At 61.2% G+C, this 25,489-nt stretch overlaps 4 protein-coding genes across 4 annotated transcripts; 1 reads left to right on the forward strand and 3 right to left on the reverse strand.

The window, feature by feature from the left end:
* Positions 1–330: 330 nt before the first annotated feature.
* Positions 331–7,967, reverse strand: KAT2A (lysine acetyltransferase 2A). Its single transcript, XM_084301180.1, has 18 exons — positions 7,641–7,967; positions 6,250–6,373; positions 5,997–6,142; positions 5,693–5,782; positions 5,066–5,247; positions 4,692–4,883; positions 4,482–4,588; positions 4,235–4,342; positions 3,984–4,120; positions 3,621–3,829; positions 3,401–3,527; positions 3,081–3,191; positions 2,849–2,992; positions 2,378–2,492; positions 2,225–2,261; positions 2,037–2,100; positions 1,753–1,837; positions 331–1,509 (listed from the first exon to the last, which is right to left on the reverse strand). Exons 1-18 carry the CDS (start codon positions 7,911–7,913, stop codon positions 1,316–1,318), a joined length of 2,445 nt encoding a protein of 814 aa, XP_084157306.1. The 5' UTR covers positions 7,914–7,967; the 3' UTR covers positions 331–1,315.
* Positions 7,968–8,865: 898 nt separating this feature from the next.
* Positions 8,866–9,783, reverse strand: LOC311218513 (heat shock protein 30C-like; the record flags this gene model as incomplete). Its single annotated transcript, XM_084301205.1, is given in 2 exon segments — positions 8,866–9,757; positions 9,760–9,783. Coding segments are annotated over 2 exon segments (762 nt in total). The 3' UTR covers positions 8,866–9,019.
* Positions 9,784–10,368: 585 nt separating this feature from the next.
* Positions 10,369–11,460, forward strand: HSPB9 (heat shock protein family B (small) member 9). The gene has a single exon (XM_084301209.1). The coding sequence runs from the start codon at positions 10,730–10,732 to the stop codon at positions 11,306–11,308; it is 579 nt and encodes a 192-aa protein (XP_084157335.1). The 5' UTR covers positions 10,369–10,729; the 3' UTR covers positions 11,309–11,460.
* A 2,018-nt stretch (positions 11,461–13,478) lies between these two features.
* Positions 13,479–25,467, reverse strand: RAB5C (RAB5C, member RAS oncogene family). The gene is made up of 6 exons (XM_084301206.1): positions 25,369–25,467; positions 17,436–17,682; positions 16,211–16,362; positions 15,779–15,901; positions 15,002–15,095; positions 13,479–14,594 (listed from the first exon to the last, which is right to left on the reverse strand). Exons 2-6 carry the CDS (start codon positions 17,599–17,601, stop codon positions 14,479–14,481), a joined length of 651 nt encoding a protein of 216 aa, XP_084157332.1. The 5' UTR covers positions 17,602–17,682; positions 25,369–25,467; the 3' UTR covers positions 13,479–14,478.
* Positions 25,468–25,489: the final 22 nt, after the last annotated feature.

Consider the following 25,489-nt stretch of genomic DNA (forward strand, 5'->3'; position numbering starts at 1 on the left):
CATCCCCTCCCACATCAACCCAGTGCTTCCCACACCATCCACACACCCCCAGTTCAGCCCAGTGCACCCCCACCCATCTATCTCCACCCCCCCAGTTCAAACCAGCGCCCCCCCAGCCCCTCCATACCCCCCACTTGAGCCTGGTGCACCCCCAGCCCCCTGCACCCTCCTCTTCCCCCCTGTGCCCCAAAATCCACATCCACGCTCCCCCAGTTCATCCCAGTGCCCCCCCATCACAGCACCCAGGGGCCCTGGAGCTCTCCCCCCCCCCCTCCTCCTCTGAGGTTTGGGGGGGCCCAGTGCAGGGCCAGACACAAGGGGGCAGCTGGGTGTGCACAAGTACATTTATTAAAAAAAATAAACAAAAAACACAACAACAACCCAAATAATAATAATAAAAAAAAAGTCACATGGAATGGGTGGACGGGAAGGGCTGGACAGGGTCTGGTCCCCCCCCAGCAAGGCCAGTAAGGCCCCAGAGTGGGACCAGTACCCCCCCCCCCCATGAAGGACAGCCACGGGCAATAAGGCAGCAGGCGACCAAGCAGGGGATAAATTAATGCTACGCCCCAGCCCTGCTCCCAGGGGGCAAATGGGGACAAAGAGGGGGGGCGAGGAAGGGATGCGAGCAAGAGCCAGCCCCCCAGCCCCGTGCTGAAGCTGGCTCAGAGCTGGGGCAGAGCAAGGGGGAGCAGGAACCAGGATGGGACCCCCCCCGAGCGTCCCCAGCAAGGCGAGGGGGAGATGGTGCAGAGCCCCTGCCCCGAGGGAAGAGCTGACGGAGAGGCAGCAGGAGCAGGGACCCCCCCTCGCCGAGCCCAGGAGCGGGGTCTCTGCCCCACAGAGGGCTGGGGGGGGGGGTCCTGCCGTACATTCAAGAGGGGCAGGCGCTGCCTGTGCGTGGATGGGAGCAGGAGGCAAGGTCCCTGCAGAAACCCAAACCATTGGGGGGGCCCTGCCCTGGCACCAGGACGCAGAGGGGGGGGCCCTGCCCTGGCACTGAGACACAGGGGGCAGAAGGCACAGCCCCAGGGGAGAGGCAGCAAGGCAGCTCTGCTCCGACCCCCCCCCAGCCCCTCAACCTTCCCCCAGGAGTAGGGGGGCTGCCAGGACAGGGATAAACCCCGGACCCCCCCCAGGGGGAGCACCCTGAACCCCCCCCAGGCTGTTCAGCAGCAGCAAACCCTGCTCAGAGGGGGGAGGGGGGTCCCTCTCTCCTCTCCTTGGGGAGAGGGCATCCCTGCCCCTCCCCAGCTGCAGGCAAGGACCTGGGGGGGGAGATCTGGCAGCCCCAGGAGTCCAGGCCCACCCCCCTCTACTTGTCGATGAGCCCCCCCTCCTTGAGCTTGAAGTAGAAGAACTTCTCCAGGGTGTTGGCACACTTGCAGTAGTCGCTGTCGGGGGGGTTGTACTCGCGGCAGTTGGTGATGATGCGCTGCAGGTCGGCGATGAACAGCTTCTTGGTGACGTAGTAGCGGTTCTTCAGGCGCTCCGTCATCGTCTTCAGGTCTGGGGGAAAGGGTCAGGACCCCCCCCCCCCAGCACACCCCCGTGCCCCCCACCCAGCGGGATCCCCTCGGGTGGCCAAGCCAGACACACGCAGGGGTCCCCAAGAGGTCCCCCCAAGGGGTCCCTCTCTCTTCTACCTCACTCCATGGATGTCCCAGCACCCCAACAGCAACCCCCCCTCCCCACCATGCCCCCCCCAGGCTTGGGAACACTACAGCCCCCCCTTGGACCCCTGGCACCCACCGATGGGGAAGCGGATGATTTCGTAGTAGTCCGGCGCCTCCGACTTCTTCACCGGCTCCATGAAGGGCCACGCGCTGGGGTGGGTCTGGGGAGGGGGCAGAGGTTACCACGGGGGGGTCAGCACCCGCCTGCCCCAGCACCCAGGGGTCCTGCTCCCCAAATAACCCACCCACAACCCAGGCGGAGCTGGGGAGCCGTGCTGGGCTCACACCCTGCCTTCCCCCCCCCTCTCCAAGGGGACGGGGATGGGGTGAAGGACGCTGCAGCGCGCCCCCGCTGCCCACCTTGATCTGGGCCAGGAGGTTCTTGAGGGTGTTGTAGAGCTGGTCCGGGTCCTTCAGCTCTTTGCTGCAGGGCAGAGCAGGGCCATCAGCACAGAGCAGGACCCATCGGCACAGAGCCCATCAGCCTGGGGCTGCAGGGGACACGAACCAGGAGCCCCCCCGGCACCGCTGCTCCCGGCACCACTCACCCTTTCTCCTTCCCCAGAGGTTTCCAGCCCGTTTCTCCTGGAAGAACAAGGCTCAGCATCACCCCAAAGCCCTGCCCTCAGCCATTTGAGGTCAGGATGAGGCCCTGCCCCCCCCCCCCCCGAGGACCCTCCATCCAGCAGCACTGGACTCACGGATGCCGGGGACGCTCTCGATGGGGATCTGCCGCACGCCCTCCTTGAAGCAGGTGAGCCCCGGGTACACCTTGCGGATCTGCGCCTGCTTCCTCTCGATCAGCTTCTTGATGATCTGCAGTGGGAAAGGGGGGGAAAAACATCAGCGGGCACTGCAGGATGCTCCATGTCCCCCCCCAGATCCAAGGAACGAGGCTGCACCCTCCTCCTGCCCAGGGCCAGCCCCTGCCCCTGGAAGTCCCAAAGAAATCCCCAAAGTGACCCTTTTGCTGCCCTGCAAACCCATTTCCAGGGAAGATTCCAGCCTTTGGGGACCCCAAAAGGGGAGGTGATGGGGTTATTCAAGGGATGGCTCCCATCCAGCCCCACCTTGCGGTCCCCATCACCGCCCTCTTGGGGTCCCCATCCCCTTGGGTTTGGGATGGGTCAGAGCCAGCAGATCCCGGCAGCCCCCCCCCAAAAAAGCAGCACCTCCTTCTGCTTCTTGATGATGTGGGACAGCTCGGTGTAGGGGATGCGGGGGTTCAGCTCGCACTCCATCAGCGTCGCCCCCTCGTAGTCCTTGATGTAGCCCAGGTAGCGGCTCTTGGGGACCTTGATGTCCTTGGAGAAGCCCTGGGGGGGGGGAATTGGGGGGTGGGAGGGGGCTCGCAGGCAGGGGAATGAGGCCGAGGGGGGAGCCCCAGCAGGGGAAGGAGCCCACCTGCTTCTTGAAGTAGCCGATGGCGTACTCGTCGGCGTAGGTGAGGAAGTAGAGGATGTTGTGCTTGATGTGGTACTCCTTCAGGTGGTTCATCAGGTGCGTCCCGTAGCCCTGGGGGAGCCTCTGTGAGACGGGGGGGGCCCCCCCAAGGCACCCCCACACACTCCCCAAGGCCCCCCCCCCCAAGGGTGCCAGGACCCCTCCGCCACGCATGGCAAAGGCAACGCCTGCAGGGCACCCACTCCCACCCCAGCACTGGCACCCCCTGGGGATGGCACAGCACCATCCTGCCCCCCCCGCAGCCCCCTCCCCAAGCCCACCTTCACTTGCTCGTTGGACGTCACGGCGCAGAAGACGATCTCGGTGAAGCCCTGGGTGGGGAACATGCGGAAGCAGATCCCCCCGATCACTCGCCCGTCCTTGATCAGAGCCAGAGTCTTGTGCTTCCTAGGGGAGGTTGCAAAGCCCAGGGTGAGACAGGGAGACCCCAAAACCCCAATTGTCGTGTGTGTGTGTGCCCCCCAAAAGCCAGCCACCCACGGGTCAAAGACGAGGCGGGTGATGTACTCCTTGGGCATGCGGGGCAGCTGGTGGGAGAAGACGTTCTGCAGGCCCACCAGCCACATCAGGATCTTCTTGTTGGACTTCTGCGACAGCGAGTTGCCGATGACGTGGAACTCGATGATGCCGCGCCGCTCCTCCAGCCGCGCCGTCTCGTCCCGCGCCGCGTTGGCCGACAGCAGGCTGGTCTGCGGGGCAAGGAGGGGGGGGGAGCAGCTCTGACCCCCCTCCGTCCTCTTCCAGGGGCTCGGGTGGCACGGGGACCTCGGAGCCCACCCACGGCACCCCAAGTGCCGGCTGCGCCCCCCCGTAGCGCCGTCCCGGTGCTCCCCAGCGCCGTACCTCGGGGCCCAGCATGGCAGCGGGGTCGGTGATGGTCAGCATGACCTCGTTCACCAGCTCCATGGGGATGTCGCCCATCACGCGGATCCTCTTGGCGTCCTCCAGCGTTAGGCTCTCGGGCAGCTTCCGCTTCTCCCCTGGGGATGGGGGGCAGCATCTCAGGCACCGGGACCCCGAGGAGCCCCACCGGGATCCCGGAGCCCCACCGGGACCCCCGAGGAGGGTCCTTCTCCTCCCTAAACTGGCCCTACCTGGCATGGGTTCTGGCGTGCCGGTGTCCATGCTGGCAGCAGAGCTGCTGGTACTGAGCTTCTTGCTGAAGAGCGGCGTGGTGGGCACGGCCACGGTGCTGACGGCAGCTGGAGGAGGGACAAACACCCACCATGGGACACCCACGATGGACGGGAAGCGCCTCACCCACGCTAGGCAGCATCCCAGCCACCTCCCGACCCCACTCCTTCACCCCCCCAAGCTCCAGGGAGCTGCTCCCCGAGGTACCTGGGCGCGACACCAGCTGGGCACCCTCAGCGGCCGGCACGGTGAAATCCGCCTCCCAGATGGGTGAATTCTCGCCGTAAATCTCCTCCTCCAACATGGACAGGAACCTGGTGGGGAGCCACGCATCAGGCAGGAGCAGGAGCAGGATGCCCACAGCCCCGGGGAGCTGGGCACAGCCTCTCCGACGGCGCCCCTGCCTCGGGCACCTACTTGGGGAAGTGGGTGAGGATCAGCGTCCGCTTCTCCGGCACCAGCTTGTCCTTCTCCACCCGGAACTTCTCCAGCAGCTGCCGGCGGGTGACGGTGAAGATGGACTTGAGGAGGCTGCGCCCAAAGACGTGAGTGGTCTCGTAGCGGGGGAGGCTGTCACAGCTCTGCGGCACGTGGCAGTAGCACAGCCACCTGGGGGACAGGAGAGCTTCAGCATCCCTCCTGGGACAGCTGCACGAGCCCTCCTCGGGAAGCAGAGACCCACGGGGCTCATGGGCCACGTTATTTGGGAGCACAACATCTGGATTCCAGCTCCGGGAGAGCTGGAGGACATGAGGTGTCCCCGTTGGAGGCTGCCTGTCCCCATCCCTCACCTCGTGTAGTTGACCTTGTAGGTGGCCACGTCGTCGTTTTGCGAGCGCTGCCGGAACTGGGACGGCGTCTCCAGCTTCCAGTAGTTGAGGCAGAGCAGGAACATCTTGGAGAGCTCGTACATGGTCTGCCGCTCCTTGGGGGGCAGGTGGCTGAACTTGTACTGCACGAAGTTCAGGACTCCCTTGGGGGAGAGAAAAGGGGGTGGTGGATGGGCACTGGGGGGGGGTACAAACCACAGGGAGCACTGGAGAGATCAGGGCTGGGGCAGCCACTCCCAGGCACTCGGAGATTTGGAGAAAAAGGGAGAAAAAGCAGGAGCAGGGTGGGCCATCGCTGGCCATCACTGCGCCGCTGCTCAGCGCGCCCGACCCCAGGCACCCCAGCCCTCTCCAGTTGCCCACTCTTAGGGTCCGAGCGGAGAGCTGGAGCCCGAGTTTGCACCACGAAGCAAAAAGCCCCGCTGTTTGCACAACCAGGGGACAAGCTGGGTGATGAAAACCACAGGGCAGGCTGGGGAAAGGAACAGCAGCCCCTCGGTGCTGCCCACCACAGAGGGTGCAAGCACCGGGACCGCCGAGAGCAGCGCGGGATGAGGACAAGGCAGCGGCACGGCTCGCGAGCCTCACCTGCTCGATGTTGGGTTTCTCAAAAGGGGGGCTCCCCAGCGACCCCTCGACCACCGGCTGGCTCATCTGCAGGATGCACTTCCTGAGGAGCTGCAAAAAGCCCGTGAGGCCTCATCACTTGTTTAACGCACCCTGAAAATCCCCGTCCCAGGAGAACCCAACGCGGGGCAGCGCATGGGGAACGAGGCGGGTTTATGGGGTGGATGCGGGGCTGGTGGGACACGTCACAGCCCCAGATTTAAAAAAAAAACAAGTCCCAGGAGGTCAGAAGAGAGGGTAGGCAGCCGGCCAGCCCCCGACGCACCTTGAACAGGTAGAAGTAGACCTGCTTGGTGTCCGTGTCCTCCTCCTTGTGCACCGACATGAAGAGGTTCTCCACGTCCACCACCATGCCCAGCAGCCGGTTGATCTCCTCCTCCGAGACGTTCTCCAGGTGGGACACGTGGTCGGCTGCAGCGAGGAGAGCACTGAGGTGAGACCCCCCCCCCCCCATAATGGTCCCAGGGTGGGGGGGTCCCGGGGGGGTCCTGAGGGTTAGGGGCAGGGTTTGGGGTTACCCAGCGCGTGGCTGCAGCTGCGGCAGGGCTCGCTCAGGTTGGTCACCGGTTGCTGTAGGTCCATGCGGGGGGCCGTGGGGGGGTTGGGGTTCTTCCAGCCGTTGCACTTGCAGGCATCGTTGGCCTGGGACGAGGGACGGGGAGGGCATCGTGCAGCAGCCCCATGCGCTGCCCGGTGCCGGGGCTGCTGCCTTTGGGGGCTGAGAAGCTTCCCTTCCCACCCCAAAGCACCCATCCCGCCCCAAACATCCTCACCGCCCCCCCGTCTGCACCCCCAGGATTCTGCACAGCTCGGCTCCCCCATCCTGCACCCCCCGCCTGGCTCAGCACCCTACTCCTGCGCCCCTTATTGATGCACAGCCCCGTATGCCCTCCTGCATGGCTCAGCACCCTACTCCTGCACCCCCTGCCCATGCACAGCCCCACACCCCATCCTGCTCAGCACCCTGCTCCTGCACCCCCTGCCTGGCTCAGCATCCCGTTCCTGCACCCCCTACCCACACACAGTCCACACTCCATCCTGCCCAGCTCAGCACCCCATTCCCGCACCCTTTACCCATGCACAACCCCGCCCCCCCTCCTGCTCTGCTCAGCACCCTGTTCCTGCACCCTCTGCCCATGCACAGCTCAGCACCCTACTCCTACCCAGCTCAGCACCCTGCTCCTGCACCCCCTGCCCATACACAGCTCTGCACCCCATCCAGCGTGGCTCAGCACCCTGCTCCTTCATCCCCTGCATGGCTCAGCATCCGATTCCCGCACCCCTTACCCATGCACAGCCCCACACCCCCTCCTGCTCAGCACCCTGCTCCTGTCCAGATCACCACCCTGCCCCTGCACCCCCATGCAGCTCAGCACCCCGTTCCTGCACCCTTTACCCATGCACAACCCCCCACCCCCTCCTGCTCTGCTCAGCACCCCATTCCTACATGCCTAATCCATGCACAGCCCCACATCCCTTCCTGCTCAGCACCCTGCTCCTGCACTCCCTGCCTGGCTCAGCATCCTGTTCCTGCACCCCCTGCCCGTGCACAGCCCCACACCCTATCCCGCCCAGCTCAGCACCCCGTTCCTGCACCCTTTACCCATGCACAACCCCGCACCCCATCCTGCATGGCTCAGCACCCTGCTCCTGCACCCCCTGCCCATGCACTGCTCTGCACCCCACCTGCCCATCTCAGCATCCCATTCCTACACCCCTAACCCATGCCCAGCCCCACACCCCCTCCTGCCCAGCACCCTGCCCAGCTCAGCACCCCGTTCCTACACCCTTTACCCATGCACAACCCCGCATCCCCCCCGCTCTGCCCAGCACCCTGCTCCCCCCCGACTCAGCACCCGTGTCCCTCACCCCTCACCCCCCCCTTTACCCCCCACCCCCCTGCTCGCACCTTGCACGCCGAGAACACCCCCAGCTTCTCCAGCTTCTTGCCGCGGGGGAAGCCGCGCACCTGCGCCTTGCGCTGGCTCGCCCGCTGCTGCTGGCTGAGCCCGGGCCGGGCCGGATCGCTGGAACCCGGTCCCCCTCCCGACACCGTCGTCGCCGCCGCCGCACCGGGAGCTCCGCCGCTACCGCTCCCGGGTCCCCCGCTCGGTGCCGCCGCCGCCGCCGCTCCGGGACCCGGGGGGGGTCTCCCGGGTTGCGCGGCCTCCGGCTCCGCCATGCCGAGCCCGGCGTGCGCTCCGACAGCACTGCGCCTGCGCGCCGGGCACGCCGGGACCGGTAGTCCGGGAGAGGAACGGGGGCGGCCCCGGGGGGAACCCCCCGGGGATCCCGGGGAGGCGGCGCCGGGGCTCCGCTGCCCCACCCGGGGGGGCTCCGGGCTCCGTGTCCCCCGTGTCCCAGCCCCCGAGGAGCGGAGCCGGGTCCCAGCGCGGTCCCATGGTCCCCGGGGGGGGGCTCTCGGTTACCGGTTACGGGCCCGGTAACGCGGGACCGCCCCCGGGGTGGGCACCGAGCGAGGGGAGCCCGGGCACGGGGCTGGGGACGATGCCCCCGGGGCCGCGGTGCGCCCCGCGCTGCGCTGCCAAATATGGCATGTGGCCACGCCCATCTCACCGCCCACTTCGCCTAATGTGGAGCGAGGCCACGCCCTTCTTGGCCATATATGGGTGAGGCCCCGCCTCTCGCCTACAGAGCAGGTGAGGCCACGCCTACCTGTCGCGCCACGCCCCCCACGCCCAATATGGGGCGTGGCCCCGCCCCGTTCCCGCCGTGTATAGGAGAGGGACCGCCCCTATGCCCATATATGGAAAGACACGCGCGGATTTCAGTAGGGGGCGTGGCTTGGCGGCCGGAGGGTTCGCGCCAAGCCCGGCGGCGCCTGGAAGGTGCCAGCAATCGCGCGGGGGGGCGGGGGGGGGCACGGGGCACGGCTCGGGTGCCACGGCCCCAAACCCGAAATCCCAGGGCTGCTTCCTCCCAGGGTGCTGGGGCACCCAAGGGTGCTGCCGCCTGGGCTGCAGGGGGGGCTGCTGGGGGCCAAACGGGGGACGGAGCCCCCCCAGCCGCCCTCCTCCACCAAGGGGAAGGGGGGACACGGCTGTGCCCCCGGCTGCTTGATGAGCACAGCGAGGTAGGGGGCAGACAGTTCAGCAACTCACAAGCCACGTGTGTAAAAGTCACAAATATTTATTAAATATCAAAAAAATCCACGCGCTTTGGCCAAAGACCCCCCCCCAACGACCCACGTTGGGCCGGCACGGCCCCGCTCTGCGGCCGGCGGCTGCCCCAGCAGCCGGGCTCAGCCCGGCCCCGCGGCGCTCCCCATCACGCCTTGGCCCTCTCGGTTCCGTCTTCGGCGCCGGCCGCCTGCTGTGCTACCGCCGGTGGCATCTGGATGGGCACGTTCCTCTCCGGGGCAGCCGGCAGGGCCAGCCGGGGGGCTTCGATGCGGAGCTGCCCCTCCTTGGACAGGGAGCAGCTCAGAGCTTCGGCGTCCACCTCCTCGGGCACGTCCCACTCGCGCTTCAGCACCTCGTACTTGTAGGAGAAGGAGCCCTTCTCGTCCGTGCTCTGCGTCTCCTTCTGCCCCACCAGCACCACCTTCCTGCCCACCACCTTCACCGACAGCTGCTCGGGGGCAAAGTCCTTCACGTCCTGGCAGACGGAGAAACCCTCCCCGGAGCCCTGGGTCAGGGCAGCGCTGGTGCTCGGGGCTCGCTCGGCGGTGATGCTGGCGCGGCCGGGGCTGCTCCCGCTGCTCAGGAGCTGCTCGAAGCTGCTCATGAACTGCCGAGCCCTCTCCATCTCCAGCCGTATTTCTCTCTCCAGCTCAGCGAAGAGGGTGTCTGGATGCGGCCAGAGGGTGCGGATGGGTCCCAGCCATGGGAACAGGGACCCAGAGGTTGGAGGCATGAAGTGCAGGCGGCAAAGCATCTCTGCTGCTGGTGCTGTGCTGCGTCTGGAGCTCTGCGCGGAGGCTGGAGCGGTGCTGGGCTGGGGCTGGGACGCGCGGGTTTTATCCTCGCCTCCCCAGGGGTGTGCCCCTTCCAGAACGCTCTCTCTCTCCCCACGCACCCTCCCGGAGCCATCGCCTATTTTTGAGAGGCTGATTAGCCGGCAGCCGAAATAGCAGCGCCTGCTTCTGGGGACGAGTCACCCGCCCCAAATAGGGCACTGCGGTCACCGCCGGGGGCTCAGGTTTCTGCAGAGCCACCGTGATGCAGCACACGGGACCGCTGGTCCTGGGGACTTGGAGGGGGGGGGGGCAACAAAGCCCTCCCTGTGGCCCCGTGCTATAGCACGAGTTATGTTGTGCTCGCTTCAGCAAGCGGGATGGTCCCACCCCCTATGGCTACGTGTCCCTGCGTCACTGCTGCCGGGCACCTCTCGCACTTTCCAGCCCCCCCCTGTGCTGGGGACGCCCGTACCAGCCCCCCAACACGGTGCCCGTTTACCCTGTCTGCCTGGGGGGGGGGGTCTTGTGGCTTGCTTTGGTGTCACCTGGGGGTCCCGGGGTGGGCAACTCCCACCCCATGCATGGGATATGGGGTTGCGGGGGGTCCTGTGAGTGGGGTGGGGGGCAGAAAACGCAGGGAATGGGCCACGGTGAGGGGAGGGAGAGGCAGCGAGGAGAGGAGCCCAGCCCTATTCCCTGCCTGGGAACCAGAAAGGCCACAGATTTTTGGCAGGGGTGGCTCAGGCATCTCGTTTGGAGGCTGAGGTGATGCTGCTAATTATAATCCAGGAGAGCAGCGCGGCAACAGTAAGGGCGAAGGTATGCTGGCCATGAGGTAAGAGGCGCCTCTCCTCTGCGATGAGTAACAAGAATGAGCTGGAACGGGCCAGAAAGAGCTCTGCTCTTCTCCCGAGGGATGACGCCACGCAAGGGACGAGGCCACTCCTCCCGGGCAGGGAAATAAAAGCTGCAGGCGGCGGAGCCGGGGCATAGCGCTCCCAGCCTCCAGAAGAGGAAAGAGCCCGAGAGCAGCAGCACCAGCAGAAGCAGCAGCAGCAGCAGCAGCACCAGCAGCAGCGATGCTTTGCCGAATGCACCTCGCTCCCTTCGCCTCCAGCTCCCTGGCCACCCGGCTGGGCACGGTGAAGACCCTCTGGCCGCACGCCGAGACCATCTTCAGCGAGCTGCAGCAGGAGATGGAGAAAGCTCGGCAGTTCATGAGCAGCTTCGAGCAGCTCCTGAGCAGCCAAGGCCCCATCGCCACCGAGCGAGCCCCGAGCGCCAGCGCGGTCGCCACCCAGGGCTCCGGGGAGGGTTTCTCCGTCTGCCAGGACGTGAAGAACTTTGCCCCCGAGGAGCTGTCGGTGAAGGTGGTGGGCAGGAAGGTGGTGCTGGTGGGGCAGAAGGAGACGCAGAACGTCGACGAGAAGGGCTCCTTCTCCTACAAGTACGAGGTGCTGAAGCGTGAGTGGGACGTGCCCGAGGAGGTGGACGCCGAAGCCCTGAGCTGCTCCCTGTCCAAGGAGGGGCAGCTCCGCATCGAAGCCCCCCGGCTGGCCCTGCCGGCTGCCCCCGAGAGGAATGTGCCCATCCAGGTCAGCCCTGCAGCCCCACAGCCCGGAGCAGCCCCTGAGGACGCCAGCAAAACCCAGGCGTGATGGGACCGGACCCGATGGCCCGCACGGGGACCAGAGGAGCCAGCAGCAAGCGTCGGGTTCTAGCCCGGACAAGCTCCATCAGCACTGATGTCATGTTTTTCACTATACTGGAATGTTGCTTTTGTACCCAATAAAAATACTTTTGCATAGAATATGGTTGTTGTGATTTTTTTTGGGGGGGGGATGACTGGCGGGGAGGCGAGGCACTGGGCTCAGCTCTCAGTGGATGCAGAGAGGGAAAAGCCCCTCTGCTCCTTGGTGCCTTAAGGGATCACAAAATAGGGTTGGCAGCAGACCTCAGGGGAAGGGATCTGCCAGCACCACGCAGCTCAGGACGAGGGAAATCAGCCCTGTTCTCCTGTACAGCCAGGGAGCTGCCTTCACCCCCTGCCCACGCTGCTGCCAGCACCTCCACCAGCTCCGCAGCCCTCACACCCCTGAATAATGCCACTAAATAGGAAGGTGACCGTGCTGGAGGACCTATTTAGGAACAGGCTGTCCCCATTACAGCCAGTTTTCCCCCAGGCAGCTTGGCAAGGGGCTGCTGGAGATGTCTCTGGGATGCCAGCAGCAGGGAGGGTGAAGCACAGCGTGCCACCACCACGGGACTCGTGGCCAGGCCCGGGCAGGCAGCAGGCGTGCAGGCAGGCACATCTGTTTGTGCCAAGGCTGCTCGGAGCTCAGACAGCCCTTCCCCATGGCAGCACAGTGCCAGGGGCACAGCCCCTGCCCCAAATCCCAGCCCGTTACAGCCAAACCACACAGGCTGGGGCAGCAGCAAGCCCCTTGGGGCACCGCAGGCTCCTTTGGGGAGGTGGGAGCCCAAGAGGCAAGGAAGGAGGCAGAAATGAAGCCCCATCAACCAGCAAGGCTCGTGCAAGAAGCCAGCAGATGGCAACAGCACCTTGCTTTGTGTTCACAGAACTGTTGGAGGTGGGAGCAGGGAAGCTCCTGCCCGACAGGTCCTGCTCTGGGGGAATCCACGGGTACTGAAAGCGATGGGATCTCAGACAACCCCAAGGGTCCTGAGCTCCTCCAGCAGGTGAGCAGCCAGGCTCCAGCACAGGAGATGGAAACGAGCAGCACCCCATGCAACAGGCGAGGGTCCCATTTGTGCTTTTTGGAGTCCACACACCAGCAGCCCTCAGCTCTAGCCATGCATTAGGAACCCGGTCACTGCGCTGCTCCAGACCTTTCCCCATCCCACAGCTGTGGGGCTGCAATCTCACACCCAAGAAGCTTTTAAGGAAAAGCAGCAGGAGCAGAGCGTGCCAAGACCTTGGACACAGGACGAAGCCCCCAGGAGCTGTGGTTGTTGGCACAGAAGATTTGCAGCTACCCAGCAGAGCTCCCTCAGCCCCAAGGCTGCAAGCCAAGGGCAGGTCCTGCCCAGGGCCATCAGCTGGCTGCAGCTGTGCTTCCTCAGAGCTTCTGCTGCACGCACACACCCACTGACAGCAGCAGCAGGCTCAAGCACAGGCACAGCACAGCCTTTGTGCTCCCACAAGCACCTGGCCCAGCCAGCCAAGCAGAGCTGCGAGGGGCAGGTCTGTTTGTCCAAACTGCCTCTGCTGATCTCCTCTGGCTTGAAGGATCTTCAAGTCCACCCAGCAGCACCAGGACCGAGCATCTTCAACTACCCCCATCCTCTACAGAGAGAGACATTTGCCCACACTGAGCCCAAGCTTGTCCCTTGCCCAGGTATGATGTAAGCTCTGAATTCCTCTCCCAGCCTCGTGCTGCCGTCACCCTCACAGGATTAGGTGATGAACAGCTCTCACTGTTTACCTGAAGCTTCCTCGTACACTGCTGCCCAGAGCACCACAAGCACCCTGAACCACCTCCATCCTCCTCATTAGCAGCAAAGACCTCTCTGCACCTCCATGCAGGCATTCCTGCCTCAGAAGCTGGAAATGAGGGCTTGAAGAAAAAGTTTGGACTTGAAGAAAGCAGCACATGCCTCCCCAGGCAGGGGAGGAAGGCCACACGTCCCTTACAGAGCTGTGCCTGGCTGCAGAGCTGGGGGGCAGGCACCCCAGCCCACCTCAGCCTCCAGCAGAGATGTTCTGGTCCACTCCCCTCCTGGCTCGGTCAAGAAACACGAACATTGTTGATCGTGGTAGGTTTATAAAAATTTTCTTTTAATCACACGAAACTGAAGTTTGTGGTGAAGACTAGGTTGACAGTTCCTCTTAAATACCAGGATGCATAAGACATTGCATTAGGCACTAGGCAGCAGCCAACATCAGTTAGAGTCTGGCAACAGAAGCCGTTTTAATACCTCCCTTCGTGCTGTGTGGAATTACAGGCTTTCGCAATACAGAGCTCCCACTGACAGGTTAGCTGGGGTTTCCCCCACCCCTGTACATCAGTAAACCATGTGCATTCACACCAGAGTAGGGTTAACATTAGTGGCATCACAACCATCAAAAAAAAAAAAAAAAGGACGAGTTTTCTATACAAGATCTTTGCAAAAAGTTGCAACAGGATTAGTGCATTACGACAGAACCAGAGATAGAAAAGAGTTGGCATGCTAGAGTCCAACACAAATAAAGACAACAGGCAGCTAGTTGTATGTACTATATTGACAAGATACTGATTGGTTACATGAAGAAACATACAATACAAAATACAGAAGAAACCAGTTTTGCTTCCCTCTGCCCCACCCCAAAATACTCATAATTGATTTGGTCAATAGGTGGCCGAAGAGCCAGAGTTTGTCTCTATAATGCTACAGTTTAGTGGTTGTTCTAGGCATATCGTACTGGTATTAGCCTCAGCTTTTACACGTGGGTAATTTGAACCAAGGTTGTCTAGTCTCAATATCCCTTTTGTTTCCCATAGTGAACTACAGTACTGTGGGACCTGGGTGCTGCTGGCCCTCACCCGTGGGAAGGGATGAGCTGGCTGGGCAGACACCAGGTCGTGCATCCACCACCACCAGGAAGAGGGAAGAGAAGTTCATATATTAAAAAAGTGACTTAAGACTTAGAATTTAATTAGTATTTGTACAGAAAGGTGCAGGTGGAAGAACTCCCCTCCAGCCTATGATCAGAAAGGGATGGAGAAATCACAGCAGCCACCAGCAGCGGCCGCTCTACGGTAAGTGCGATTGTTAGCATGGATTCCAGTCACGTCCTTCAAGGGCCCCGGCAGGTGGGATGGGCTGCTCAATTGCTGCAGCACTGGCTCCTGCTGGGCTGACTGCTCTCCTGAAGGTCCACCACCCGATTCCTGCCCGGACCACCCGGAGCATTCTGGGGTTCGTTTTTTGGCAGTTTCTTGGCTAGAAAGAAGCAAGACATTAGTAGGCTCCTCTACAGAGACATCTCCTCCCCGCTGTAGAGCACAAGCTGGGCTCAGCCTGCTTTGGCCCAAGCCTTTGCCTCTTAAGAAGTCTGGGACTGGACACTGCTGGCAGCACAAGCACATTAAACAAACCCACTTTTAGTTTTAGCTGTCAGTTCTGCTCCATCCTTATTCACCAGACAAACAGAGGGCAAATAGGGCTCACAGGGCAAAGGCTCCAAGCACTCGGGACTGCCTGAGTGACCACAGATGAAGCTTTAGCCAACTGGACACGTCCTCCAGTAAGAGCCTCCAGAACCTGGCTGATCCAGGAGCTCCCGTGGTTGCCAGGGGGCTGCTGGTGCTCAGAACCACCCCAAACATCTTCTCCACACAAACTGTTACCTATTGCCATGAAGATTTCATTCACATTCATCGCTGTCTTCGCCGACGTCTCCATGAACAGCAAGCTGTTGTCATCTGCATATGTTTGTGCATCCTAGAAACAATCACAGAGGAGTGATAAAGGCATCCTGCCAGGAGGAGGCCCGAGCAGGCCTCACACGCTTCACTCCTTGGCAAACTGAACGCTGAAGGCAGCCTCTGCCCTAAGCCACACATTCCCACCCCAGCCCCGAGCCCTGCCTGCCCAGGACAGCTGGAAGATGCACACCAAGGACCAGCCAGCATGGCTGGCATCCCCCCAGAAGGGGGGGGCACAGCAGCACAGGCTGTGTGTGGACACAGCATGTCTCGAGCAACAAAGCACCTTGTACTTCGGTTGTGCAGCGGTCTGGGAGATAAGAGCTCTGCCTTAGTCTGAGCTAAGAGCTCAAGTGATGACTAGAAAACAAGCTTCAAGTGTCTTTTAGGTAAGGAACACTATTTCATCTGGTGCTGTCTTCAGCAATGTGTAAGTAAGGCAGCAGCAGGGACTGAAAACACAAGCTTGTGCTATTGGGCTCTCATAACTCATCGTAAATTGTTACCAACAAGAGCTATGAGAGAGCAAGAGAAGGCAAGCTAGAATTCCCTTCCAGGGACATCCTTGGGGTTCTTAGCACGAATCTCAAACTTCATCACATCCCTCAAAGCAATTTGGACATAGACACCAAATCCCCAGATGATGCAAAGCTGCTTTTGGGACCGCTCAGGGAGCAACTGAACCAGGTTCCCACTTACCTGGAAGTCCACGGCTCTCTTGGTAGCAAGGTCTGCCTTGTTTCCTGCTAGTGCAATTACAATGTTGGGGCTAGCCTGCCTCTGCAACTCTTTCACCCAGTTCTTGGCTCGTACAAATGTGTCCTGGAAGCAAACAGGAGGCAGTCAGGAAGGGCAGCCTCTTATTAATGCTCCGTGGAGATATGTTTAGAACAAGCCTTTCCTGTAAGGAGCATTCTGCCTCTCCAGCACTTTGTAGCAGGATCCTTTATCAGCTCAGACAGCCTTGGTCAGAACCGAGGAAGAGGCTGCTGGTTTTCAAGAAACCCAGTACCTGCAGGCTAGCATTGCCAGGGACCCTACACCCAACACCCCCAGGGGGCCAAGAAGCATCAGGTACAGATGTAGAGGCCTCATCCTATCAAACAGGCAGGGCCCTGGTGCAGTACTCACTGTGTTAGTGATGTCGTAGACAACAATGGCTGCCTGGGCACCTCGGTAGTACATGGGTGCCAGGCTGTGATACCGTTCCTGCCCCGCCGTATCCCAGATCTCAAACTTCACCGTTGTGTCATCCAGACAGACCGTCTGCGTTAGGAAGGCAGCTGAAAGAGAAGAGCTGTGTTTGCCTCACCTCCAGCTGGAGAGCCCCTGCAGCGAGAGCCAGCAGCTCAGGGCACTTCTGCTTTTGCACAGGAGCTGGCAGAAGCCCCAGGTGGGCCAGCGCAGTGCCTCTCGCCGTGGAAGTTGTAGCTCTGCTGAATTATCGAGCTACTCACACACAGAAACCCCAAGAGAAACCCCAAGAGTCATCAAGCAGCAAGCTGCCAGCAGGAAGGGGGCTCCGAGAGCCCAGCAAGCAGCAGCCAGCTGAGCAGCACTGCTCCTCCTTCCCCAACAGCCAGCACTCAGGTCACACAGTGCTGCTCCAACACCCCCAGAATTAGCTTTGGAGAGCACCCCCCACCAAAGCAGGGAAGTCAGCCCAGTTACACCACGCTCCCCAGTTCAGAAACTGGTCATTTTCTAGTTCCAGTAAGCATAACACCACACTGTCATTGCAGTTGTAGCACAACCAGGCTCAGACACAGAGCCTGTACAACAGCAGACTGCCCACATGGCCCTCCACAGAGCTTTAAGCCCTGCCTGCCCATAAACTCTACTTTTAGCCCTACTTACTCCCTGCATAGGTTACTACAGGGTTACTACAGACCGAGCCTTCTCATTGCACACCTCCTCACATCACTGCCCAGGGAGCTGGGTGCTGCCTGACCTTTCACTGGTGACACCACGCTAATGATTTTAAGCTGAAGAACCCTAAAAGACCCGAAAGAGCTGTGGAATTACAGTATCAGGCTAGAAACCACCCTGAGAACCCAGCTCCTCATCTGAAAACATAATTAAAGGGCTATAAACCAAGTTGAAGGCCTCGGTTCTAATTAGGAATAGGAATTCAAGTACTGGCAGTAAAGATATCTCAGAGGCAGAGCACTCATGGTTGCCATAGCACTATTCTCTAACACAGATCTTCACACTACCAAATTGCAGACCAAGAGTTAAAAGTTGATAGCTCCTTGACTATTTATAGTCAAAAACCAGACTGAAGTAGCCATTAATACTCCTGATACCCCTGGGGGTCAGCATCTTGTAAGCACAGCCACTTGGAGCAGGCACTCACCTCCAATCGTGCTCTCCTGGTACTCGTGGAACTGCCCCTTCACGAAGCGCAGGACGAGGCTGGATTTCCCCACTGCTGACTCTCCTAAGAGAACGAGTTTGAACTGGCAGATTTTGTTCCCGGCGGCTGGTCCATTCGGTCGAGCAGCTCCACCTCGACCTGCCATTGTGGTCTAAGTGCAGGAGTGCCAAGAGTTAGGGGGGTGGCTGCAGGTCGGGCGCTGGATCCACCTGGAGGCAGGTTGCAACTGGAAGAGGAGGTCAGAGTTAGCGACACGCTCGGGGAGCAGCCCTGCCAGGTCCAGAGGGTGGTTTTTTTTGACCTGCTGCCACCATCAGCACAGGCAGCTGCTGGCTCTTTCCCCCTGTGGAAGGTTATCTGGTAGCTTCCATCCATCAGCAGCGCCTGCAGCAGGATCTGAAGTTGTCTGAAGCCCTCAGAGATGGTAACACAGCCCTTCCTCCCCTCTGTGTGATGTTCCACACACACCTTGCTAGGGCGAGGCAAGCAGCAATCAGCCAGGATGCCAGGCAGCTTATTAGAGCTGTCTGTTAAAAGAATTACTCAGTTCACGGGAGACCTTTAGCAGCTGACCTTTAACTCCTTCCTCCTCTCCCAGGTTCACAAGATCACAGCTCCACAGCACCGCAGAGCTGTTCAGGAGCTCCACGGACACCGTAACGGGAAGCAGAGCTGGCTGCCAGCCCCCCAGAGCACAGAACAGTCAAAATTTCTACATTCAGCGTTGCTCAAAGGCCCTTACTATTAACTTAAAGCCTGTAGCTATCAAACACTGCCTCCGAGGGCAGTCCTAAGGCAGCCTCGAGGATGCCTGCCCTGAGGGGCTGTGACAGCAGCCGTGCTCTGGGCACAGGCTGCGCTCACAGACAGAAAGCAGCTGCTCCCATCACTGCTGCGGACGGGTCCTTATCACCAAACGCCGTCTAGACAGCGTTATCAGGGTGCAGGGGCAACACCTACACGCGGTGCAGCGGCCCCAAGGCTCCGGTGCTGTGCAGGAGCACGGCAGCACCGCAAGCAGCAGGCAGGCTGGTGTGCAGCCAGCTCAGCTCCGGGCGTTTCAGTGCTGCCAGCTGGGATCTGCCTGCAGCTGAGGACAGGAATACTCCGGGAGCGCAGGGCGACAGGGATCCAGGCAGATTTCCTGTACCCATCACTACTCCCACTTCCTGTCATTGACAAAATGCTGCAACTGACTGCATCTGCTCCGGATCACCGCCTTCCTTCAGCTCCCGGAGCAAGCTTCTTGTCAAAGACAACCGCAAAAAAAAAGCCCCCAAAAAGATAATTCCTCCTCTCATCAAGCTCTGAGCACATCCTCAAGGAAACACTTTCTGTGCCTAGAGCAAATTTAGCCAGCAAACACCCGATTCCTGTGAACAGGAAACTTAAAGCACGTTGAACTGGGGCTGAACTGGAAGTGGCTCCGCAACCCAGGCTGACCAGGAGCAGACACCGAGTCCCAAATGCCTGCTCTCAGAGCAAACCCCGCTGGGCTGTGACTGCCAAGAGGCTGCCTGAGCCGTCTCGAGTTTCAGCTCGGTCCCACGGTTCGACAGGCAACCTCGAGCCAGCAAATTCAGCCCAAGAGCTCACCCAGCTCCACAGCTTCCAAACAGGAGCAGCACAGAATGCTGCACCTCACGGAGACATTCAACACGAAGCTGCTTTGATCAGGAGGCAAGCCAAAAGCCTGCAGCTGCACCAGTGCCATCCAAGGAAGCGAGCAGATGGGAAAGAAACCTCCAGGAGCAGCTTTGAGCACGGCAAGATGTTTGGGAGGCTGAGCCACGAAGCCACTGACTGGAGTAACCCGTCCAGCCCTGTGGTTGAGGCAGTGAAGGCACACATCACCGAGCATCAGGACGTCCAGTAATACTTTCAAGTGCAATAAATGCAAAAATCTCCAAAATTTGAGCCCTGCAGACAGATCTGGAGCACCCCGAGTCAGATTTCACTCACCGCCCATGAAGTGGGAAGGAATGAACGCGTTCCCCTCGCAAGGTGAGCGATGGATTGAAAGCCACCACCTGGCACCCTGCTTGCAGCAGCAGCGCCAAGAAGCAAGCGTGCCCAGGAGAGGACGGGGCTCATCTGCATCACCCGGTGCTCGCTGGAGGATGAGGAGCTGCCAGACCCACCTGCAGCTTCAGGAAGAGTCCAACCACCTGGAGGCACGGCTTACTCCCCGCGTGCCTGCGTGGCTGTGGCAGCCCATCAGCACGTTTGCTTTTCTAAACGCTTTTTTATTGCCCCATTTGTCTGAGAAGTGCTATTAGGCTCTGGTATAAAAGGATTACCATAATGAAAAGGGTCATTAAGCGCAGAGCAGTTCATTAGGAGCAGCAAGGAGCCCGGCTCCTGATAAACCAGGCACGCCAGGAGCACCCCTGGCAGGCGGCAGCTGGCGGTACCAGTGCGCCCAGTGGCACCAGTGCACCCAGTAGGGCTGGGAGGCGCTGGCCAAGCAGCTGAGAGCTGGGGCCCTGCAAGGAACCCACCCTCTTGTCCACGGGAGGCCAAATGTGTTTGGACAGGATGGGAAAGCCTGATAGGAAGCCAAAATGAGCAGCGCCGTGTCCTGCTGGATGGTGAGGAAGCAGCGGGGGCCAGGAGCTGCTTGAGGAGCACCCAGGGGTGAGGGCACAGCAGAAGCCCTCTGCCTGCACCCACCCGAGGAGGTTTCTGCCTCCTGCAGCTCCTCCTCAGCCCCACAGAGAGAAACATCAAAAAAAAAAAAAAGCCACAGAGGAACAGTTTTTGCTCGTTTAACCTTGCGCTCGCTCCCCAGGGCAGCCTGTCAGCAGGTGGGGGAGCTCCATCACCATTTGGGCCCAGCCCACAGCACCCAGAGCCACCTGAACCAGCCTCAGCTGAGCTCTGACCTCCCAAAACACAACAGGGAGGATTCCCGGAGCAAAAGAGGGCAAGGAGCCTGCTGAAATCCCCAGGTCTTGGCAATTTCAGGCCTGCCTGCACAATCCTGTGGCTTCGTGCCCCCTGAGAAGCTGCCAGATCATCGGGATGCACTCAGGGGACCCTGAGGGTCTCAGGCTAGGGTCTCACGAGCAGCCTGAGCATCCCAGCACCTCCGCTGATGCCCACAACACCCCAAATCACAGGCCGAGCAGACCAAAACCACCGCAGCAAGGCTCCAACAGCACCAGCGAGCTGCAGCCCACGAGGCCAGGACAAGGAGGGCGCGATGCTCACGGAGCCAGGACTCACAGGTAGCTGTTCTCCAAGCCTGTTTCTTGTGGCTGATGAAGCTGAGCAGCTTGAACACCACCAGATCCTGCAGGGGAAGGAAGGTGCTGCGTTTCCCCTGCCCCACCAGCCCCCAAATCCGTACAGAAGGGCTGAGCTTCCTTCAGAAAGCTCCTGGAGCAGTCAGGGTGCTTTAAAAGCAGAGAGAGGTCTCCGTACCCGGTGCTGTCCAGCAACCAGGAGCCCCAGGGTCAGTTTCTGCTCCTCAGTGCCCCTCAGGATCTGACATGAGGGCTTGGAGGCTCCCGTGAGCACTGAATTCAGGATTTGGCCACCCTAAAGGAGAAGGCTCAGAGCCCACCCCAGTGCAGGATCATCATCCGGATGTCAGGATGTTCAAGATCAGCACAGGACTTCACCTCACCAGCCCCACACAACGACCCCAGGCTCTGCAGGGCAATTACAATCACAGCCCTCGTTAACACCCGCACCAGCATCACTCCGCAAGGCTCCTCAGCACAGGGAAGCTGCAAATTTAAGGCACCAGGAGGCCCAGAACCTGTTTTTTTTGCCACCTTCACCCAGCAGCGAAGGCTGCTCGGAGAGGCAGCGCCGTTCAGAGGCCGCTCTGAAGGATCCAGTTACCCACTTCACCAGGGATTTGTTGGCTCCGACTCCAAGTACTCGAGACAAAAGCCCCAGTGAAATATTTCTCTGGTTAACCAGCTGACGGCGGTACATGAATTCCTTGGCAGAGGGAGCCCTGAAGGTACCAGGCGCTTTTTTGCTTCACCTGCCCTCAAAGGAGCAGCCAGCTCTGCCAGCAGGAGCCTCCTGCCCCCACTGCAGGGCCACTTTAGGGACCCAGATCCACAGGCTGCAGCCCTAAAAACTTAAATCCAGGCCCAAACCAGCCTAGACAGCGACAGCAGAGCCATTCCCACAGCTCCTCTGCAGCCTCTCACCTGAGCACCCCAAAGACTGGGGCACGTTTGTGTCAGTCTGGAGGTAATTGGGGTTTGTGCAGGAGAATTTGAAGCATTTTTGTTGCTCTCTGCAGCCCTGCACAGGCACAGTAAGCCTGTGACAGCAGCTCCTCTCCCTGAAGACCCAGCTTCAGCACTGGGGATCCCAAAGCTGCAGCCCGGCCACCTCTGAAGCCCCATTACAGCCTCGCAGGCAAGAAGCCGTCAGCAGCTCTGGGCCTGGCTCCCCGGCCTTGGGTTTTTTTGATCATTAAAAGCTTCCCAGGTGAGCTGCCCTTCCTCCAAGGGGCCCTCTGCCCCCAGCAGCAGCCAGTCACCGTCTCAGCTCCAGCTGAGCAAACTTCAGCTGTGACTCTCACCTTAAAGCCACCTCAAACACCTTTCGTAGCCCCAACCAGGCAATGAAGCTGCTCCAGACAAACATTAACCCTAAATCCCTCCATCCCCGAGCCCGCAGCGCTGCCGGGCAGTTAATCCCTGCAGCACCAGAGCCTGGGGGTGCTCAGATCCCACACCTGCGGTCCCTCAGCCTCCTTGCAGCCGGTTTAACCCCTTCCAAAAGGCGCTCTCAGCTGAAATAATTCTTCACCAAGGGTTCCTGAAGACACCTAAGGAGGTGAGGAGTCACTCCACCCACTGATGCTTCCCTCCAGCTGCAGGTTTTGATGCTCCCTGGTGAATTAGGGCCAGCGGGGAGAGCTGTCACCACGCAGGCACAGGCACTGCAAGGAAGTTCCCTGCCTAATCCAGCGGGGTTTGAGCTCTGCAGGAGGACAGAACTAAGTGTTTTAGGGCTGCAGCTCACCAGAGGAACCACGTGCATGAGTAAACTCGGAGCAGCACGATGGAGGAGCCAGGAGCACAAAGCCCCCGGTCCTGCCTCAGCCAAGCTCCTCTCAGGCCAGCTGCGGGGCCAAGGCACTCGAGAGATGCCCTAAAGGGAGCAGATGAGAGGTGGCAGCATCCTACCGAGCAGAAGTTACAGGACACCACTCCTGGAGGAGTTTTGCGTCCCCTTTCACCTCACAGAAGCTTCTCCCTGGCTGTAAGGGGCGAATCCTCCACGCCCCAGGCACCAGAACACCCCGTGTGCCCCCCATCACCTCCCTCCCGCAGCCCCTGCCTGCTTCCCTTTATCCCTGACACCACCAGAACCCAGCCCTGCCCCACAGGAGCTGACGTGCTGCAGTTTTAGGTGCCCACGAGCACAGCCCAGATCAGCACGAAGCAGAACCCAGCATTTTTAATCCTCCAGGCGAGGCTTTCCCTACCTCCCGTGCTCAGCGCGGCCTCAAAAGGCTCGGCTCGAATTTGACCACGGGTCCAGGAAAACAAACCTGCAGACAGCACCTGCTCCACAAACGAGACAAGGAGCTCGTTAACGCGGCCCAGAACGGCCATCCTCGCTGCAACACGGCCCGTGACCTTCGTGCTATCTCCTCCAGACTGCGCGGGCATCTCCTGCCTCCAGCAGTTCCTTTTTTTGGAGCGCCACCAAAGAAAAGCAAACACGAGAAGCGGGGTTTTCTTATCTGTTTGTGTCGGGCTGCTCCAGCAGCTCGGTCCCGTGCTCCAGGGGGGGAAGAGAAGCCTTCGTTTTGGGGTTAGACCGAGCGTTTTTTGTCCCCCGCTGGCACTTCCAGCGAGGCCTGCTGCTCCCGGTGAGCAGCTGGGACGTTTCCGTGGTGTTTCTCCGACGTCTCCACCGGAGTTGCACAAGAGGACTTCAAACTCCGTGTCCCACGGGGAGGGAAGGGCTGACGCTGCCGTTTCTGCCTTCTGCCCTCTTTTAGGCACGCTGACCCAAACGCTCCAGGCTACACCCGCTCTGCTAGAAGCGTTCCCATCTCATTTCCCATCTCGTTTCCTGCCCCCGGCCCTTCCAGGAGGATGCCACCAGCACCCAGCAGCTCCAGGCAGCACCAGGGCAGGGCTGGGGGGCGACTCGAGGGCTGGGCCCCCTTCAGATGCACCAGAACTGGACGGGAAGGAGCTCGTTATAGCCCCCACACCACTCCTCACCCCGAGGTTCAGCCACGGGGCGAGAACACCGCTCGGTTTTGCTCCAGCAAACCCAAACCCAGCTCTGCTCGCAGTAAGATCACACAACGTCAGGTTCCCCTACATCCCTGTGTAGGATTTTGCTGTATTCACAGCCAGGCGTGGAGCTGGCTGTCCCCTTGCTGCTCCCTAACCCCAATCCCTCTCCAGAATCCCCTTTTACCTCGCTCCCTCACCTCACAGCCCGAGTCCCTGACCCTAAACAGGGACAGCGCCAGAACCAGCCCGTAGCACCTCAGAGGGAAGCACACAGCGCCTCGTGGCAGCCTGCTCCCAGCAAAGCTCCTCGCCCTTCTCCACCGTTCCCCTTCCCAGCCAGCAGAACCAACAAATGGACCCAAAACCCGCTCAGAGCCAAGGCAGAAGCGAGCATCAGGGGGATATTCCAGGAGAGCTCGCTCAGCACGGCACGCCAAGCCCATGTGAATCAGAAATCCCTCCCTTTGTCTCACCAAGCTGCACGGTTCCACCTTGAGATCACTCTCAGGAGCTGTCACACCACAAGCAGAGCAGCCGAGATGTTTGGGGACCCACCACACGTAAAACTAAGAGAAGGAGATGGGAGTTGCTCCCTTAAAAGAGCCCCCCCAGTGCCCCTCTTCCCTCTAATTCCCTCATGTTCAGGAGCCATCGAAGTCAGGGCTGCAACAGCCACACGAAGCAACAAGTTGGGGGGAACGGGGACCAGGGGAGCATCAGGTTTGTCCCCTGGGCAGGGCAGAGAGGAGCTGGCATCAAGGGGGCAGAGTTTGGGGCTCCCCCAGCATCGCCGGGGATAACTCGAGCAGCACCCAGGGGACCTCACCAGCCCCCTGCTCCCCCCTGCACCCACTCAGTCAGCCTCAGAGGGTCTCAGAGAATCAGGAAGGAACCATTAGGGCTGGAAAAGCCCCCTGAGAGCCTCTGGTGCAGCCATCCCCCTGCTACCAACGTCCCCTAATAAATCACATCCCCAAGCACCACATCCAACCTTTTATCCCACAGCAGGAGAGGCCTCGGGGGGGGCAGGTGGGGAGCAGCCTGGCCATGGCCCCACACCTGAAGGTGGGCTGGGACCCCCTCCAGGGACCCCACAAATGGCCCCACACCTGACAGAGGGGGCTGGGACCCCCTCCAGGGACCCCCCACCCCAATCCCTTCCCAGGGAACCCACGCAGCTTCCTGACGAGCACAGTCCCGTGTCCCCCCCGCCTCCCCAAGGAGCCCCCAGCCCCGGGGTGAAGGCTCAGCCCTCACGGGGCCCTGCTCAGAACCCTCCCGGCCCCACCTCAGCCCCGCATCCCCCTCCCCAGCCCCCAAACCCCCGGAACCGCCCCAATCACGCCGAAAACCCCAATTACCGACAGCCGGCACCGGGGGCACCGAGCGCAGACCCCCCCCCGGGCCGGATAAAACCCCCCAGGCCCAACCCCCAGCCCCAGCCCCGTTCCCCCCCCTCAGCCCACCCCAGGCCCAGCGGCGCCCCCCAAGCCCCGGTGCCCCCCCCCCCCGCCGCCGGGCCCACCGGGAACCGGGCCCGTGTGAGGCAGCCGCGGCCCGGAGCGGAGCCGGGGAGCGGAGCCGGGGAGCGGCCCGGGGTTATCGGGGCCGGGCAGGAGCCCCCCGGAGCCTCCCCCCCGCCCCTCCTCCAGGCCCGTCCCGGCCCCGCCGCCACTCACCGCCCGCAGCGCCGCTCCCCGCCGCGGCTGCGTCTCGCAGGCCCCGGCCCTCACTTCCGCCTTTACCCGTTCCGCTTCCGGATCCGCCCACCCCTTCCGCTCACGGCTTTATTCTATTGGT

The sequence above is a fragment of the Netta rufina genome (assembly GCF_964035555.1).
Source record: "Netta rufina genome assembly, chromosome: 24".
In the NCBI taxonomy this organism is placed as follows: Eukaryota; Metazoa; Chordata; class Aves; order Anseriformes; family Anatidae; genus Netta; species Netta rufina.

What these genes read in the sequence shown, in the direction of transcription:
- KAT2A (XM_084301180.1), bottom strand. Translation starts at nt 7,913, where the DNA reads ATGGCGGAGCCGGAGGCCGCGCAACCCGGGAGACCCCCCCCGGGTCCC. An exon ending in AGAAACCCAACATCGAGCAG is followed by an intron (nt 5,248 to 5,692) that starts GTGAGGCTCGCG and finishes CTCTCCCCCAAG; the next exon opens with GGAGTCCTGAACTTCGTGCA. An exon ending in ACCTCCTGGCCCAGATCAAG is followed by an intron (nt 1,838 to 2,036) that starts GTGGGCAGCGGG and finishes CCCCCTCCCCAG; the next exon opens with ACCCACCCCAGCGCGTGGCC.
- HSPB9 (XM_084301209.1), top strand. Translation starts at nt 10,730, where the DNA reads ATGCTTTGCCGAATGCACCTCGCTCCCTTCGCCTCCAGCTCCCTGGCC.
- RAB5C (XM_084301206.1), bottom strand. Translation starts at nt 17,601, where the DNA reads ATGGCAGGTCGAGGTGGAGCTGCTCGACCGAATGGACCAGCCGCCGGG. An exon ending in TCTACGACATCACTAACACA is followed by an intron (nt 15,902 to 16,210) that starts GTGAGTACTGCA and finishes GTTTGCTTCCAG; the next exon opens with GACACATTTGTACGAGCCAA. An exon ending in AGAGAGCCGTGGACTTCCAG is followed by an intron (nt 15,096 to 15,778) that starts GTAAGTGGGAAC and finishes GATTGTTTCTAG; the next exon opens with GATGCACAAACATATGCAGA.